General features: G+C 45.6%; 1 protein-coding gene across 1 annotated transcript in view; it reads right to left on the reverse strand.

Moving 5' to 3' along the window:
- The window catches only part of TOX (thymocyte selection associated high mobility group box), a 360,299-nt gene that overhangs the window by 45,633 nt on the left and 296,985 nt on the right, over positions 1 to 17,681 (reverse strand). The window contains exon 5 of the mRNA XM_054984302.1: positions 1,109 to 1,339. Coding sequence (XP_054840277.1) covers positions 1,109 to 1,339 — 231 coding nt within the window. The remainder of the gene's footprint in view (positions 1 to 1,108; positions 1,340 to 17,681) is intronic.

Genomic DNA, 17,681 nt, shown 5'->3' on the forward strand with positions numbered 1-17,681 from the left:
AATTCGATTCCTGCCGAGTCTTCCCCTCCTTTTCACTAGTCTGTTGCAGTTTAAAAATCTACTTTTTTTCCTCTCTGTTTTTATCAATCTGTCCCGTCTCAGAAGATAATGATCTTTACCTTCTCTTCACTTTTCTCGGGTTATAATCGCTGTTTCGATTTTAAGTTCTCCTCTCAGCTTCTTCCCCCAATCGATGCTTGGGTATGTAGGTCTTATGCCAGCCGAATTGGCCCCAAAACTGCCGCAGAGATTATAGCCGACCCGTCGCAAGGTGGGACCTCAAGGATCGGGGGGAGACTCGTTGTGTAGAGCCCCCCCTCATCCGAGATCTAGCTCACCCTAGGGTCTTGAGCGTTCTTTGCCTGCTCCCCGCCTGAGAGCAGTCGGCTGCGGGCTATTTTCACCCCGCCGGCCGGTTAAAACAGCAGTCCGGTCAGCTCCGCAAGTGGAGCTGCGTTAGACCTCCATGGATCCCAAACAGGAAGTCAAGTGTCATCGGTCTTCTAATGTAAAACCTACAATGAGTTTCAAGTTTGTGGAATTCTAGCAGCTATTTGACGTTCCAGGTAAAAAAATAAATACAGCATTTACAGAGGATGACAGTAGAAGCTTCGTGTAGGTTTTAGTTTGGTACGAGAGCCAGTTTGGTGTAGTGATTAAGAGCACGGGACTCTAATCTGGAGCGCCGGGTTTGATTCCCCACTCCTCCACTTGAAGCCAGCTGGATGACCTTGGGCTAGTCATGGCTCTCTGGAGCTCTCTCAGCCCCACCCACCTCACAGGGTGTTTTGTTGTGGAGATAATGATAACATACTTTGTAAACCACTTTGAGTGGGTGTTAAGTCATTCTGAATGGTGGTATAAAAATCTAATGTTGTTGTTATCATTACATTTATTACTACTACTACTACTACTACTACTACTACTAATACTACTACATTTACAGTGAAATCCTAAGCAGAGTTACTCCAGTCTAAGCTTAGGATTTCCCTGTTGTTGGTTTAATTCTAGTAACACAAGTACTTGCCAACAACAGTTAAATAATACATTTTGCATTATCTACAACTCAGTTAATCAATTTAATGCATACATATGTATTGTTTTGTACCTGTTTTTGTTCTTCTCCCAAGCCATCCCACATGGAAGCTACAATTTTAGAGACTTCCCCAAAGGTAGCATTTGGGTTTTGCCCTTTGATGGCTGCTTGAGTATCTCGGAAGAATAATGCATAGGCAGAAACAGGCTTCTGTGGTTCATTAGGATCCTTCTTCTTCTTCTTCTTGGGAGTTTTAGGTTTTTTCCCCATGTCAGAAGCTGGTCTTTTTTCTCCACCATTGACCTGCAAAGCAAGTATAGGCTACATTACAAAAACACACAAAACAATTACTATAGAGAAACCTAAATCCTCAATTCTCAGTGCACATGCATTTGGGGGTTTTGCAGCTAAAAAAATATTTCAATTATACCTTTTTATAATCCAAATTTCTGTTATCTTATATGCTTTCATCTTTAAAATGCATTTTAATATACTAGATTATATAACCTAACTTTATCAATTTTATTATATATTTTTTCTTTTGCATAGCTTTTCATCTTTTTTCAAATATTACTGCTAATGGCATGATATCCCTTTGAAGAGTATCATTATGCACTGGCTAGTAGTTCAATCACAGAGGAAATCCAAATAGATTATTAAAAAAAAAATCTGTTTTATGGCAGGATATTTTTTACTCTCAATTGGATTATAACAACCTTCAACCTTCGTTCCATTCACTCCATTGTAAACTAAGGCAGTTGTTGAAAATTTGTGTGTGTGATATCAGAACAAAAGTATGGAAAAGAATATCCGTTGCAAGATTTCTACTCAAAATCATCTCAAGGAGAACTGTTTGGAAAAGATCATCCTTTTTGGTCCTTGGCCTTTTCAAATTGAAGGTGAAATATCTCTGCTTCTGGTCTACAGTAGTTCAATGATTAAGAACAGAAACCTGTGGTAGAAAACAGCATTCTCTAGTTTCTTTGATAATGGTGCTAGGAAAAGATTATTCCAATCCAGCAATCAGTTAAGACAGATTCAGAAAGTTACTTATGCTCTAGAAAATTGAGGGATAATGGCAATTTCTCCATTGCTCAGACTTCACATCCTATAGTCAAGATCACACAGAATTTATGGCTCCAACTTGATCTTAAATTTTAACTCCACATTTTATTTTATTTTCCAAATTATGCCATAAATTACTAGTTGACATTTCCATTACTGCTTACTAAAGAAGAGCAGCAGAACTTCATATACATACCTGATTGTTCATCCTCCAGGGTATATTGGGTTATAACATCACTACACAATGTATGATCTATAGGCTGCATGTGACCCAGTGTGTCATGTTCTGTGGCCTTTGATGGTGCTTCCATATTCATGTTAGAGAGGGGCAGAATGCTGACTTTCAGATTAGATTTTGAGACTCCTCCACTTGGAAACGTCCTACTCTGTCCTTGTTCTAGGATGCAGTGAGAAGTTTCTTTTCCCCAGGAAGAGAGGTCACAATGCCAAAACTTGTGCTCTGACCCCTTGTCCAAGGAGAAAGGAAACTTTTCAGTGCAGAGGTTCAGTGAGACATGGGTGGGGGAGACACCAGAGTTTGTGAAGTTTTACAAAGGGGGAGGAAAGCTGTTGATCTTTCAGAGGAAAACGCTCATGGCCCTTCACTGGAGACAGAAAATGTGAACTAGAAAGCCTGAAACGTGGTTTTGGGGGCCATCTATAGGAAGCAGACCAGGTGTGTAAGAGTCTGCTAAGAGAGCTGTTCAGTTGCAAGTGCGCACCTAAATGAGACTGTATACATAGGTGTAGAATAGGCTCTATCTTAGCAGGTTGTGACGGAGTAGGGATTCTTGCCAATTAGCCCCACCTGGGCTTCAGTCCACCCCCCGCCCCACCTATGGAGTGGGTATGTGGCCAGAACAGCAGCACTACTCATTTCTCAGAACGGTAATGGCAAGGGACTGGGCTAAGAGCCAAAACACACGTTAAGAAATACCCAGGTTCAGCACGTGTTCTCTTACCTCAAGGTTTGCCGGGATCTGTAGGCGTCCTGGAAGCTTAAAGTAGGCGTCCTGGAAGCTTAAAGATCTGTAGGGGTCCTGGAAGCTTAAAGTCCTGGAAGCTTAAAGGATCTGTAAGGGTCCTGGAAGCTTAAAGGCGTCCTGGAAGCTTAAAGCTTAAAATACAGGCGCCTGTATTTCCCTTCCCCTTTTTGCTGCTCTGTAAATGCTAAACTTTAAGCTTCCAGGACTCCTACAGATCCCGGCAAACCTTGAGGTAAGAGAACACGTGCTGAACCTAGGTATTTCTTAACGTGTGTTTTGGCTCTAAGCCTGATGCTGCCCCTTCTTGTCAGGAGAAATATCTGGAATTTGGGACAAGCTTGTTTACTGCTAACATCAGATCAAACTGTTGCTTGATTGTGTTTGGCTGATCAAGGCAATAAAATGAGGCCAGTACAATTGCCTTTGCTGGATCAGACAAAATGTCCATTAACAGCACAATCATGAGGCCCACCACGTTGCCATCACCTGCATGCCCACATACCTGTGGCACCGCTTGTCTGCTTTCTAAGGACATTTATGAGAGAGCAGTGCCAGTGGTTGAGCCCAGCAAGGGTTACACCCTGGTTATACCTGCAACCAGCTGCTGTGCCCAGGTGCCAGCAGGGGACCTGAGCAGAGTGAAGCCAGGCCACTGCGCCATCGGGGAGGGGGGAGTGGTTACAATGGTTTAAGTCTGAGATATGCCATCTTAACTCCTAGTCAGCTTTCAGGATGCTTTTGGACTCCCCTCAGGATTGTGCCGCCCATCTATCATACTACACCCTGACTGTTAGACATAGGGGTATTCTAAGGATATCCTAGTCTCTCTCTGATAACATGGAAGGAAAGGACAAGGAGAGGCTGAAGGCAAAGGCTTCTTTTAAATATAATTTTTTTCTCTCTGGCCTGTTGTGGGTAGGGCCAGATGACATCACAAGAGACGGTAAGGTATGCCTCTCTTAGTTATAGTAACCGAAGGTCTGTATTTTTTTAACCATGTGGATGAACTTTAAAATATCTGAGAAACAGTTATGATCCAGTGTTTAGTCTTGTGCGTAACTTCAACGTGCCCAAAGGTTAAAGAGGGAAACTGTTATCTGGAAACTCAACAAGCTCAGAAGTAACTTAAATGATCAGTTGCAGCATCTCAGTTGTTCATCCACAGAACATAAGACAGACTATTCCCTAAGGAAATATGGAAATTACAAAGAATTCCACTACTAATAACCTTGAAAATAATGAGGATGATGTCTCCACCTTACTCTTACAACTATTTAGCAGTTATACAGACTTTGCTACTAACCACCAAAACAGAGACAGATGGGAAATAATTAAAAAAATCCTCATACTTATTCTGCTAAGCATAGACTTGTGCTTAAAAATCCCTAGAGGTGCAGTTAGCTCATGGTAATCCACCTCCTGTCAGAGCTTATTGCTTAATTATAGTGATGTATTTAACTTATTTATCACAAGAAAGCAATGGTCTCTCACTTTAAAAATGTGTGTATTAACCATGTTGCACAAATAATAGATCACAAGGATATATAGTAAAGGATTTAAGACTATCAAATAAGGCACATTGTTGATATCTAAATGTCCCCAGAGAAGTTCAGGAACGCCTATAAGCATATTTAAAATAAACTGCAATTGTTTCAAAGCCTTTAATGGTGGTAGGAGAGCTGTTTTGTTCACAGTATCTTGTAGTAATCACTATAGTTTAAAATAGATTTTAATCAAGCACCATCTGCATAATAGACTGAACAAACAACATAAAATTCTAGTACAACTTACCATATAAAGTAAAAATGGTTAAGTCTCTCTCTGCTAAATAAACAAAATACACTGCAGCACTTATTCAGCTATCATGTTTCAGTTAGTTAACACTGCTGTTTACAGTGCTCTCATGGCTCCCTTTTCTCTAAACCCCAGGAAACCTTTTCATAAATGAAATCCGAATGACCATGAAACAAATAGTCATCTATCATGTTATGGGAACATATTTGTGTAGGTATACTGGTGGATCACTATTATTTAGCAACACCAAAATACAGGTTTAATGGCCCACAAAATGAATAGTTAGTTCTTACCAGAAGGCTGCAATAATGAAGTGGTCAAAAGAAACCTAAATGTACTTTAAATAATCTGTAAGATAAATGGAACTAGTGATTTCCACATCTCCCATTAAGCCTTAGAAAGTTGGACCATTAAGGTTAAGTTGATTGTATAACAGGCAGAAAAGCAAGCAGGAAGAGGTTAACTACCTAGCTAACAGAAGGCAGGGCCACCAATATTTTGATCCTTTGGAAAGACAAGTTTCCAGTTTCAAGACATGAACTTAGATGATAAAACTAAGCTTCAGGAAAAAAAAGTACAGGCAAAATAATTCCACATACATGGCATTTCCAAGACCATTTCCAAATGGGGTTGCCAGGGCCCCTGAGCCCAACAGGGGGTAGAGGGGGCCACAGAGTGGGGGACAGTGGGGTACCCCTTTCCCATGCATGTATGTACTGAATGTGTGCTCCTGTATTCTCCCATCGTGTCAGAAAATGACATCATATTCCAGTGCAACAGAGGAATACATCGTGAGTAATGAAGCAGAGAGCTGTGAAAACTGTCCCTATGGAGGCAGTTTTCACTGAGCTCTGCTTTAGCACACACCGGGATTCCCCTGTCACGCTAGAAAATGAGCACAATGGAGGAGTTGCTGTCTGTGCTGAAGCAGAGCTCAGAAAAAAACCACTTCCAAAGGGGCGGTTTTCACAGCTTTCAGCGTGCACAGCAATTCCCCTGTCACAAGCATGATAGGTGAGCACAGGAGCATGTGCATGCACTTCTCACCCCTGTGACTTCCTCCCTGGCCAGGTGAGTGGGCCCAGGGGGCGGCAGGTAGAAGCTGTGGATGGCAAGCCTTTTTCCAAGGTGAGTATCTTCAGAAAAAACATTAGCTATTACTGAACTTGCTGGATGACTTGTCTACCAAAAGAGGCACTCACTGATAGAGGCTTCTGCTGGAAGAAGGCTCCTGATGTGTGTTCAGGAGGATCTATCACCAATTCCATCTTTTGAAAATTCTGCAACTCTTCCTTTAGATCAGGGGTGGGGAACCTTTTTCTCGCCAAGGGCCAACTTTATTTTCTCCTGTGCAAGGAGGGCCCTTTCTCCTGCGTGTGTGATGTCGCTCCTGGAAATGGCATCATCACACAGCATGATGATGTCACTTCTGGGAGTGACATCGTGTGCGCGGGAGAAAGGGCACTTGTGTCCCCTTTCTCCCTGCTGCTACAGCCGTGACCCGCTTGTGGAGGTGGTGGCAGTGGCAGTAGCTCTGTCACTAGCACCCCCCACTGTCACTGCCGCTTGCTCTTGCCGTGGCGGCTCAGGCTACTTTCGCCAGCACTGCGGGTTGCTCATGGCGGCGGTAGTGGGTGGCGCTGGCAACAGCAAGTGGCAGAGGCAGCAAGAGCGGCCTGCTTTCACTGCCGCTGCCTGCTCTCGCAGTGCAGAAGTACGCCCCCCTGGGGAGAGGGTGCCCCAGGGAGTGCACCCCCTGCAAAGTGGGTAAGTGGGAGTGGGGGGAAGGGTGGGATCAGGGGGGTTTGCCTGCAGCTCCACCGCTCTCTGCTGACCAGTCCAAATGTCTTCGCAGGCCATATACGGCCCACAGGCCAGACGTTCCCCACCCCTGCTTTAGATTTAGACTCCAACTCATTACTCTGCAGTTCCCAAGCAATAGCTCTGGCCATGATTCAATATGCTGGTTCTGATGTATGAACTCTTACACAGCTTGGCACACATATATTATAAAAACTGCATTCTGCATTCTTCTTTGTTGTCATGTAACCTTTAAGATCAGTTAAAACACCCCCTGGACCATTCTGCCCATAGATATAAATCCCCAGAGAAAAGCATTCTCAGTGGATGATTATTTAACAGTCATCAGAGTCTTAGTATTACCATTTTCTTGTAAGTTCTGCCACATTATTGGGAAGCGGGGTAGTGGCGGCGGCTCTTTTTAAACATCAAGGGAAGCAGGTATTTAGAAACTAAACTGGTTGGCCTCGGTATGCATGGACATCACTATTGGGTGAACCTTTTTACTGGAAGTATATTTACAAGTGGCAGTGTGGTTACTTTCTAATTGGAAAGATTTCACATGAAATATGTGAGTCGATGAATCAGATCTGCAAAGCTGTAAAAGAAATTACGATTATCACAGAATATGCAATCAGTGTCACACAGAAAGATAAAATAGGGAAAGATATTTCATTTACTGCTTCATTATAAAATTGAGCATTCCTAAGAAACTTTCCAAGAAAAGCAGAGGGAACTGAGCACTGTACTGAATCTGGCCCAATATGCAAACATTTTGAAAATTAATACAGGCTGGAAAGAAAGTACTGAATTGGTTTATGTTGATACATTTCATATGCAAATTATTTCCCCATGTAAAATGCATATTGAAAAATGCTGAAAGGTATAAAATGTGCAAGAAAAAAAAGATTTCTATGAAATGTGTGTTTTGTGAATAATACTCTTTTTAACCAGGATTTATTCAGACTGCTCTAGGACTTATTTTCTTAAATACCTGATTATTTTTCAACTTCAAGAATGAAAGCATTGACATAATATCAAAAGTTCCCAACCCACAGCTGAATTCCATCCTTAGACAGATGGGCAAAAATTGCTGAACACTCTCCAGTTGCCTCCCCTCTAGCAAGTGATTTTTGTGTAGCTCAAGTCACTTCAGGCATTTTTGACTGGCCAATGAGAAAATTATTCAGGAAACAGAGCTCCACATAGAGTGGTGGTACTGTACCGCCTTTTGCTGTTACAATCAGATCCTGATTTTATTCCTCATGACTGGGGAAGGTCTGTTTGGTCCTTAGACGCAAAAATGTAGACCCATGGTTTTCTTGGGCTGACAGTCCCTGGCAGTCAGGGACTGCCAGCTTAGCTCTCAGTAACTTCACTGCATGGATCCATAGGTACATGAGTTAAAGCTTTATTGAGATTCTAACAGTAAAGCACCACAGGCATTTCTTGTCAGGAATAATTCCCTCCCCCCTACTAGGCATAATAAATCCTTCAAGCACAACCTACTCTACTCTAAACCCCCTTCCCTTTTTAGCCAGGTTCCCATCTATGTAGAAATGGAAAGTGAAGAGAAAGAAAGTAGAATTGTTATGGCTAGTTCAGTTTAGTTCTCGGGCCATCTGGCCATGTCTCCTTGGCAACTGATAACCACATTCCTTTCTTAGTGTCTCACTGCTTCTCGAGCTGCTTCTCCAGCACTTCCAAAGTATGTCACAGAGGGTCAGATCTGCAGCCTGACAGTGAATCCTAAACCTCCCATAGTATGGCAGGGGCCACAACCTTGACATCCTGTCCCTCTCCCCAAGTCAATCTACATCCGACTTGTCCAGGTATTTCTTGTGGAATGCCTTCACCAACCTATCAACATTAAAATCAGTAGATCTGACCCATTCCGCTTGACTCTTGTCAAAATGTTTCCATTGTATTAGATAAAAAATGTGTGTCTCGAGTCCAATATCTGTTCAACTTCATGGTGTGGTTGGCCCCCAACCATGATAGATGGTGGAGCCACTGATTCTGGATAACACTTGTCTAGCCCAGAGTCTTTCTTCAAAAGGCTGAAATGGATGCACATGTTTCAAATTCTTGGGCAGGTCTAGCTCCATGGTTAGATCATTAATCTGGATACCTTGAATGGTCCTAAGTATTCCCAACCTAGCTTCTTGCTTGGTTGTTCTCCCCTAAAGTTCTTAGTTGACACATACACTGCACCGCCCAGTTTCAACGTCCGGGGACGGAGCGTTTCTTGTCCGCTTGATTCTTATAGTCCTGCTTAGCTTTTTCTAGGGTTTGTTTCACCAGCTTCCACTGATTAGTTATTTTAGTCCACCACTCTCTCAAATCTCCTTCCCTTCCCTGGGAGTCAGTCTCTAACATAGGCATCAGCTTGCCTTGGGTTATCTGAAAGGGGGATGTTCCAATCGAGCTGTGAATACTGTTGTTGTAACAATACTCTGCATCCTGTTGATGGTTAATGTATCACCTCAAAAACTGCTCTAGGATCTGATTAATTCGTTCTGATTGTCCATCTGTCTCTGGGTGGTGGGAGGAGCTAAGTCCTTGCTCAATCCCAGTTACTTTTAGAAGCTCCCACCAGAACTTGGCTATGAATTGACTTCCTCTGTCTGAGATCGCCTTGTCAGGGAATGAGTCCAAGCACGCTATATTTTGCATAAACAAGGTAGCCAGCTTTTTCGCTGTAGGCAGCTTAGAACATGGTACAAAGTAGGCTTGTTTTGAGAACAAATCCACCACCACCAAGATCACAATTTTTCCTCTACTGGGGGTGAAGGTCTGTAAATAAAGACCAGAGAAATCGTAGACCAGGGACTGGAAGGGGTTTCAATAGGTTGCAATACTCCTGGAGGCTTCCCCTGTTCTTCCCCATTAAACAGATTGGGCATGATATCACGTATTGGGAAATGTCCTTCCACATTCCAGGCCACCAAAATTGTCTCTGGAACAACTTTAAAATCTTGATGAACCCAAAACGACCAGCCATCTTGTCATCATGACATTTTTTTAGAACTTCCCCATGCAGGCTTTCTTGTATGTATAGTCTGCCATTTCTATACCAGCATCTATCCTTCTTTTCCATCAGAGGATCTTGGGAGCCTGCCTCTCCTCCTTTTCCTAGTTCTTCCTTGATTTTTTCTAACCAGGAGTCAGGCAGGGTTGCCAAAAGTTTACGTGCTTGCTGGTGTGTCACTACAGCTCCTCCCAGCTGTGTTGGTGTGAACATAGTGTCTATAACCTCCTCCCGTTGACTTTCATGTTGCAGGAGGCAGGATAAGGTGTCTGCCAGGAAATCTGAGGTCCCAGGGAGGTGTTTGAGCATAAATTGAAACTTTGAGAAGAACTTCCCCCACCTAAGCTGCTTTGCTCCCAGTTGTTGGGGCGAGCAAAGGGCTTCCAAATTCTTGTGGTCTGTCCACACCTCAAATGGTACCTTTGCCCCCTCCAGCCAATGATGCCTAGTTGACAGAGCTAATTTAACGGCAGCGGCTTCCTTGTCCCATACCGACCAATGCCTCTCAGTGTTGGAAAATTTACGGGAGACATAAGCACAGGGGTGTAACCACGCGTCTTCCCCCTCCTGCAGCATCACTCACCCCATTGCAGTGTTGCTTTCATCCAGTTGCACAATGCACTTTCTGTTCTCATCCAGATGGCACAGGATGGGTTCAGAGGTAAAGAGTAATTTTAACTTTTCAAATGCCTGCTGATACCCATTAGATCAGGCCAATTTAGCACTTGGCTTTATTCCATCCAGCCCCTTCCCCTTATTTTTTAGTACATCAATCGGAGTCTGACTCCGACAAATTAGTATACATGCTAATTTGCTAGTAAACATAGTATATATACTAGTATATATGCTAGTATACATAGATGCTGCCGTTTCCTATAAAGTGGCTCTTTTTGCCTTGGCCACTAGAAAGATAAGAGCAAGTGCGGTTTCTAAGACAGCATCTCATCAGTCTGAACAGTAACTCCAGGTCTTGTGTTTTGCTTCCTTGTATTCTGAATAATTTTAATGTTGTCTGGTATTTTAGAATTCTTTTAAATCTTATGGTTGTAATTTGTATATATGTTTTGCTTTGTAAAGGCCAATGGTCATATACAATAAATTTATCTATCTATCTAGTAGATCAGTCAACGGCAAGGCAGTCTGGGTGAAATTTTTTATGAATGGTCTGTAAAAGTTCGCGAAGCCCAGAAACTATTGGAGCTGCTGCCTGGCTTTAGGGGCTTCCACCCCAACACATCCTGCACCTTGGCTGGGTCCATTCTCAAGCCCTTTGGGGAGACCCAATATCCTAGAAAGTCCAGCTCCTCCTTATGGAACTCCCACTAGGACAATTTAGTGTACAGTTTATTTGCCTAAAGAATGCTCAACACTTCTCTGACCAGTTTCACATGCTCTTTATAGTCATCCGTGTAGATCAAAATGTCATCAAGATAAATTACCACCCCTTTGTACAAGAACTTGTGCAGTACCTTGTTGATCAGGTTCATGAAACCTCAGCACCCCCTGGAGTCCAAACATCATTACTAAATACTCAAAAATGGCGGTGCGGATGGGAGCCTAATGATACAGCTCCTGCTGTGGATGCAGCAATTAACACCTAAGTAACATCTAAATAACATCTAACTTAAGCTGCTGGAACTGTCAAGAGCCTGAGCTCACACCAGCTCGGCATGGACAACAGAGCTACTAATTTGCAATGGAAAACAACATCTGAACCAGGAGGTGAGCGGTGAGAGGAAGAGTCCCGGCACAGCTTGGAAGGTTGAATAAACATCAGTTGAAAGACTGTAAAGCTTGACTCACCGGTCGCCTTTGATTTGATCTAGTGAGGCGAGGTGAGTTGAAAACACTGTGCTGCAGGGGACCTCCTCAAAGAAGACGCTGAGGCTGGAGAGAGAGCTTCTACCTGCTATTGGGAGGCCTGCAGAGTGGCTGACGGTGCCTGCCTGCGGGGGCAGGGCCTGGAGTTATCGAAGGTACCCGAGGACTGCTGAGGAGGGCCGAAGGCATCCAGGAAATATCCAGGGACTGCCAAGGCCTCTGAAGGTTGCTGGAGACACTGAAGCCCTAAAAGAACTACTGGAGACTCCTGAGAGTCTCTGGAATGTGCGGAGACCCCCAAAAGCCGCAAAGATACTGGTGGCATTCTCTCTGGGAGAAAATAAGAATGGGTTAGAGCTGCAGGAGTTATTGAGGGAGGGTTGAGAAACTGTGAATGGAACTGTGTAAATCACTTTATTATCAGACTTGAATGGGACTGTGTAAAGCACCTTATTATCAGACTTGTTGAAGAACTGGGGGGGGGGGAGGGCTGCAGAGCTATTGAACTGTTTAAGGTTTTAGACCCATCTATAAGAAGAATTATTGAGTGCTGGGAAGCCACTGGCACACAGCAACTAATTGCTGATTGCTTTATATAGTATAGGTCATACTCCTTGTACAACGGCCTTAATTTAAGATTGCAAATTTATAAAAGAAAAAAGAATATAGTCGTGGGTATGATTGGGTAGGGAATTTGAATTGATGTAAAACTTGTTGGGTGGGAAAGGATATTGGCTGGGGGGGTATTGTAGTTCCACCCATAGAATTAAATGTGGCTGTGGTTCAGAACCCAGACATAAGAGTATTAATTGATGGGCAGAGAAGCATTGGTCTGAATTTTGATAGGGCACTCCCCTCTGATTAATGTCTGTATACTATGATTAGCATTGCAATTGAAGAGAGCTAGTAGCTTGGACAAGTGGTGTGAGCAGCAGGGTGATGGACGTGGAGAGTGGTCAGCATGGGGCCAGAGATCCCGGTCCTCTGGGGACGAGGGAGGTATTGCGGTGGGACCCAGGGAAGGATGAGAAGGACACGGAGATACGGTGAGGCTCGATGTCCTTCTAACCTGCGTCCCATCCCGAGGCATGTTGAGTGTGGAGCTAGGAAATATAGCCCCCCTTCGACACTGATGTTGTGTAATGCCAGGTCCATAAATAATAAGACCAGAACATTACACGATTATTTTGCGGCAAATGATGTGGACCTGGTATGCATGACTGAGACCTGGGTGAGGGAGGGTGAGATGGTTGCCCTGAATGAACTAGTCCACCTGGGTTCTCAGTCCTTCATCAGTCCCGAATGGGAGACCGGTGGGGGAGGGGTGGCGATTCTTGTCCAAGAGTCTTTCTCCTTCAGGCCGCTCCCCATCCTGGAGATCTCCAGCACTGACGGTGTGTGTCTAGTGTGGGGTGCCGGGGAAAGTTTGGCCATCTGTGTGGTGTACCGGCCGCCCAGCGCACCAGCAGATGCCCTGCCACATCTGCTAGAGGTGGCGGCTGGATGGGCCTTGGAGCACTCAAAACTATTGGTATTGGGGGACTTCAACGTCCATGCTGACGATGATGCCTCTAGTCAGGCTGTGGACCTGGTGTCCTCCATGGCTGCACTTGGACTTTCCCAGATTGTTTCGGCCCCTACACATCAAGCAGGCCACATGCTGGATTTGATCTTTGGGATGGGGATGGATGTGGTGCTAGAAACCAAGGAGTTGGTGCCATGGTCAGACCACATGGTCCTGAAGGCTTGGCTGGATATCCCACACCCCCCCTGCAAGGATGGTGAGCTTATTTATGCTCGCCCACAGAGACTTATGGATCCAATTGGTTTCCAGAATGCTCTGCGGGATCCGATGCTCCCTGGCGGCTCATTGGATGAGCTGGTGGAAGACTGGCAAGTCCGTCTTTCCGAAGCCATCGATGAAATCGCCCCCCGTCGCCCTCTCTGCCCCCGTACCAAACTAGCTCCCTGGTATACAGAGGAGCTACGTCGGAAGAAGCAGGAGCTGAGACGGCTAGAGCGAGTGTGGCGGCGAACTCGTGACGAAGAGGCAAGAGCATCTTATAGGACATTTATGAAGGCCTATGAGATGGCAGCGAAGGCTACAAAGAAAGAGTTCTATGCAGCCTCCATTGCATCAGCTAGCTCACGCCCAGCAAAACTGTTCAATGTGGTTCGGTCTTTGGTCTCCTTATCAGGAAGGGACCATCAAAATTCAAATTTGGATATTAGCTGTGAGGCTTTTGGGAGCTTTTTTGCTGATAAAATCTTGTCTCTCCGCCGTGATCTCCCAGCCACAGTTGATACAGTGTGCGAACTGGAGGCCCCTTGGCCGCCTTCTGGGATGATATTAGACCATTTCTGTCCACTCTCTGGGGATGAGATTGACAGGATCCTGTGAGCAGTTAGGCCTACCACATGCTCCTTGGACCCGTGCCCTTCGTGGCTGGTGAAGGCCAGCGTAGATGGGCTACGGGATGCCCTGGAGGCCATTGTCAACACGTCTCTGAGCTCCGGGATCTTCCCGGAAGCGTTGAAGGAAGCTGTGGTTAGGCCTCTCCTGAAAAAACCATCTTTGGACCCTACCGACCCAGTCAGTTACTGCCCAGTTTCGAACCTCCCGTTCCTGGGTAAGGTGATTGAGTGGGGGGTGGTAGAGCAGTTGCAGGTCTTCCTGAATGATTCCTCATCCCTAGATCCTTTCCAGTCGGGCTTCCGTCCAGGACATGGGACAGAGACATTGCTGGTCGCCCTGATGGACGATCTCCGTAGACAAATGGATCAAGGCAGGTTGGCGCTGCTGATATTGTTAGATCTATCAGCAGCATTCGACACAGTCGATCATGACCTGTTGGTCCACCGCCTTGCTGATGTGGGGATTCAAGGGACAGCTCTGCAATGGTTTGTCTCTTTTCTCCATGGTCGGGGACAGAGGGTGGCACTAGGGGAGAAGTCGTCATCTCACCACCCGTTGGTGTGCGGTGTCCCTCAAGGGGCAATACTCTCCTCCCTGCTATTTAACGTATATATGCGCCCCCTCGCCCAGCTGGTACGGAGTTTCGGACTTGGGTGCCATCAATACGCAGATGACACCCAACTGTATCTGATGATGGACGGCCGGCCTGGCTCTGCCCCAGATGTCCTGGAATGTGCCTTCGGAGCTGTGACTGGATGGTTGAAGCAGAGTCGGCTGAGATTGAATCCCTTAAAGATGGAGGTCCTGCATGTGGGTCTAGGGACCATGGGTGCGGGACTCTGGCTCCCTGCTCTCGATGGAGCGCCACTTACGCTGGTGTCGAGAGTGAGGAGCCTGGGGGTGGTCCTGGATGCTTCCTTGTCTATGGAGGCACAGGTCGCAGCGGTTGTTAGATCCTCTTTCTTCTATCTAAGACAGGCTCGACAACTTGTCCCCTACCTATCGACCCATGACCTTACAACAGTGAACCAGGCAACAGTCACCTCCAGATTAGACTACTGCAACTCACTCTACTACACAGGGCTTCCCTTGGGCTTGATCTGGAAACTGCAGCTGGTTCAGAATGCAGCTGCACGGGTGGTTGCCAGAGCACCAATCATGGCTCATATAACACCTATCCTCCGTCAGCTGCACTGGTTACTGGTTGAGTACCGGGTCCGGTTCAAGGTTTTGATGTTGACCTATAAAGCCCTATGCGGACTGGGCCCAGCATACCTTCGGGACCGCCTCTCCCCATATGTTCCCCGGAGGTCACTTCGATCAGCCACTAAGAACTTGCTGATGGTCCCTGGCCCCAGGGAGGTCCGCCTGGCCTCTACCAGAGCCAGGGCCTTCTCAGTTCTTGCTCCGACCTGGTGGAACTCTCTGTCTGAGGAAACTAGGGCCCGTCAGGATTTGTTATCTTTCTGCCAGGCCTGCAAGATGGAGATGTTCCACTGGGCATTTGGTGGGGGCTAGGCTGTCCTCTCGCCGGCCATGCCACTGAAGACCTTCCACCACCCATGCAGGACAATGCTGTATTTTAACATTTTATACCCGACAATTTTAATTGTTTGATATGATGTTTTAATGTTTTATAATGTTTTTATTGTTTTAAGCTGTTGTTAAACCGCCCTGAGCCCGTCTGACGTGGAGGGTGGTCTAGAAATGCGATTAAATAAATAAATAAATAAACAAATAAATAAATAAATAAAGTTGGCCAAGGGGGGTATTGAAGGCGGTTTCCCACTCATCTCCCTCCTTGGTGTGGACTCTGAAGTAAGCATCCCTTAAGTCCAACTTAGTAAAGGTTTTCCCCTTGGCAACAATCCTCAACAAGTCCCTGATGAGGGGGAGTGGGTAAACATTAGACATGGAAACAGCATTGATCCCTCCGTAATCAGTACACAGTCTTAAGCCCCCATCTTTTTTCTTCTGGAACAACATTGGGGCTGCATTAGGGGAGTTCGCAGGCCTGATGAAACCCCTCACCAGATTTTTGTCAATGAATTTGTGGAGCTCCTCGTGTTCTGCTGGGCTCACAGAATACAGCTTCCCCTTGTGTAGCCCCAGTGGCTGTTGGAGAGGTGGTCCCAGCATCCTTCTAAGTGACTATAACTGGAGCCCTCCCAGCAGCTGTACCGGCGACTGTACCCGGACCCCTCCTGGCAGCCCTCCACAGGGGACAACAGGCAACAGCAACGGCTGTGGAATCCCTCTCAGCGGCTGTACCATGACTCTTGCCGGCAGCCCTCCACCACGGATAATAGGCGGCAGCAATGGCTGCAGAATTCCTCCTGGCAGTACTCCACTAGGCGCAATAGGTGGTGGTAGTAGCTGCATTGACCCTAGGCCTCATGGCCCAATTGGAATTGTGGGCTCTCCTCAGCCATCGGGAAGTACTGGGGCTCCTTGCCCGTCTGGCAGTACTGGGGCTCCTTGCCCATCCTGCAACACTGGGACTCCCTGGGCCCCTGGAAGTACTGGGGTTCCTCGCTCATCTGGCGGTACCGGGCTTCCTTGCCCATCTGGAGAGATGGGTTGCCTCTGCTCTTGAGAACTTACTCGACCGGTCTGCTGCCTCGGCCCTCCTTCGGGATGAGTTGGAGGGCTTGTACATTCCACATAAAGGTGTACATGTCTCCTCTCAACTCCCCCATCTCTGTGTGTAATTCTTGTACTGTGTCCCTGGAGTTTGCTCCTAGTAGCTCCTCCACCTCCAAGTCCTCATCCAGAGTCTCCTCTCCTTTGAGGATTCCTTCCCCAGGAACAAATACTGCTGGAACGGTCGGCTCTTCCTACGCTCTAATATGCCATATGCAAGGTCCACCCCAATGGGGTGTCTTCAAACAGCTCCCAATGAGGGAAGAATATCCTGGAGATAGTGGTTCAGGACAGCACCTCTCCTGCAGCCAAAGAATCCGCATTGGGCCCACGCAAGATTATAAAGGATTCCTATCATGCTCTGCACAAAAGCTGAAATTATCTCTGCCTCTCAGTTTGTTTTATTTTTTCATTTGAGAATGATGTAGGTGCTGCATGTTGTGATCTTTTTAATAAAAGAAAGTTAATAAAACAATACATTACTGTTCTGTTCCTGCAGTGGGTGACAATTTTCTGAACTGGTACATTTGACCTCTGTGTAAAGGAGGGTATTGTGAATGCGCTTTTAAACCTTTATAAAGTGAGTGGCAGTGTACCTAAATTGCTATTATATCTTAACGCTATGCATAGCTTTGTCATTCGGCTATATCCTGTTCAAACTGCCAGTTGTCTGCATCAGAAGACAACTGAAATTTCTAGCTTCATTTAAAAACATTTCTAGCTTCATTTAAAAACATCTGTTGATCACTTGATGAAGTTCCTTCCTCATATCTACTTCCTCATATTCCTCTCAAACTCCCGCCCCATCAGTTCCATGTCTCTTGTGCCATCTCTACTATGAGACACCCTGTCCAACAAGCCCTCTGTCTTTAAATTTCTTATTCAGAGCTAGCCTTTTAAAAATATCTTTCCTAAACCACCAGTGTCTATTCTGCCTTTTATCAGTCTCTATTCTGCCTTTTGATATTCCCATCCCCATTCTTAACTGTTAGTCCTTGATCTCATTTCTACTTATCACTTCTTGACCTCTTCCCACAATCTCCTGTAGCAAGTATAGATAACTCCAAAGGGCACAGACCCCTTGATCTG

This window comes from Eublepharis macularius, chromosome 7 (assembly GCF_028583425.1).
Source record: "Eublepharis macularius isolate TG4126 chromosome 7, MPM_Emac_v1.0, whole genome shotgun sequence".
Taxonomy (NCBI): domain Eukaryota; kingdom Metazoa; phylum Chordata; class Lepidosauria; order Squamata; family Eublepharidae; genus Eublepharis; species Eublepharis macularius.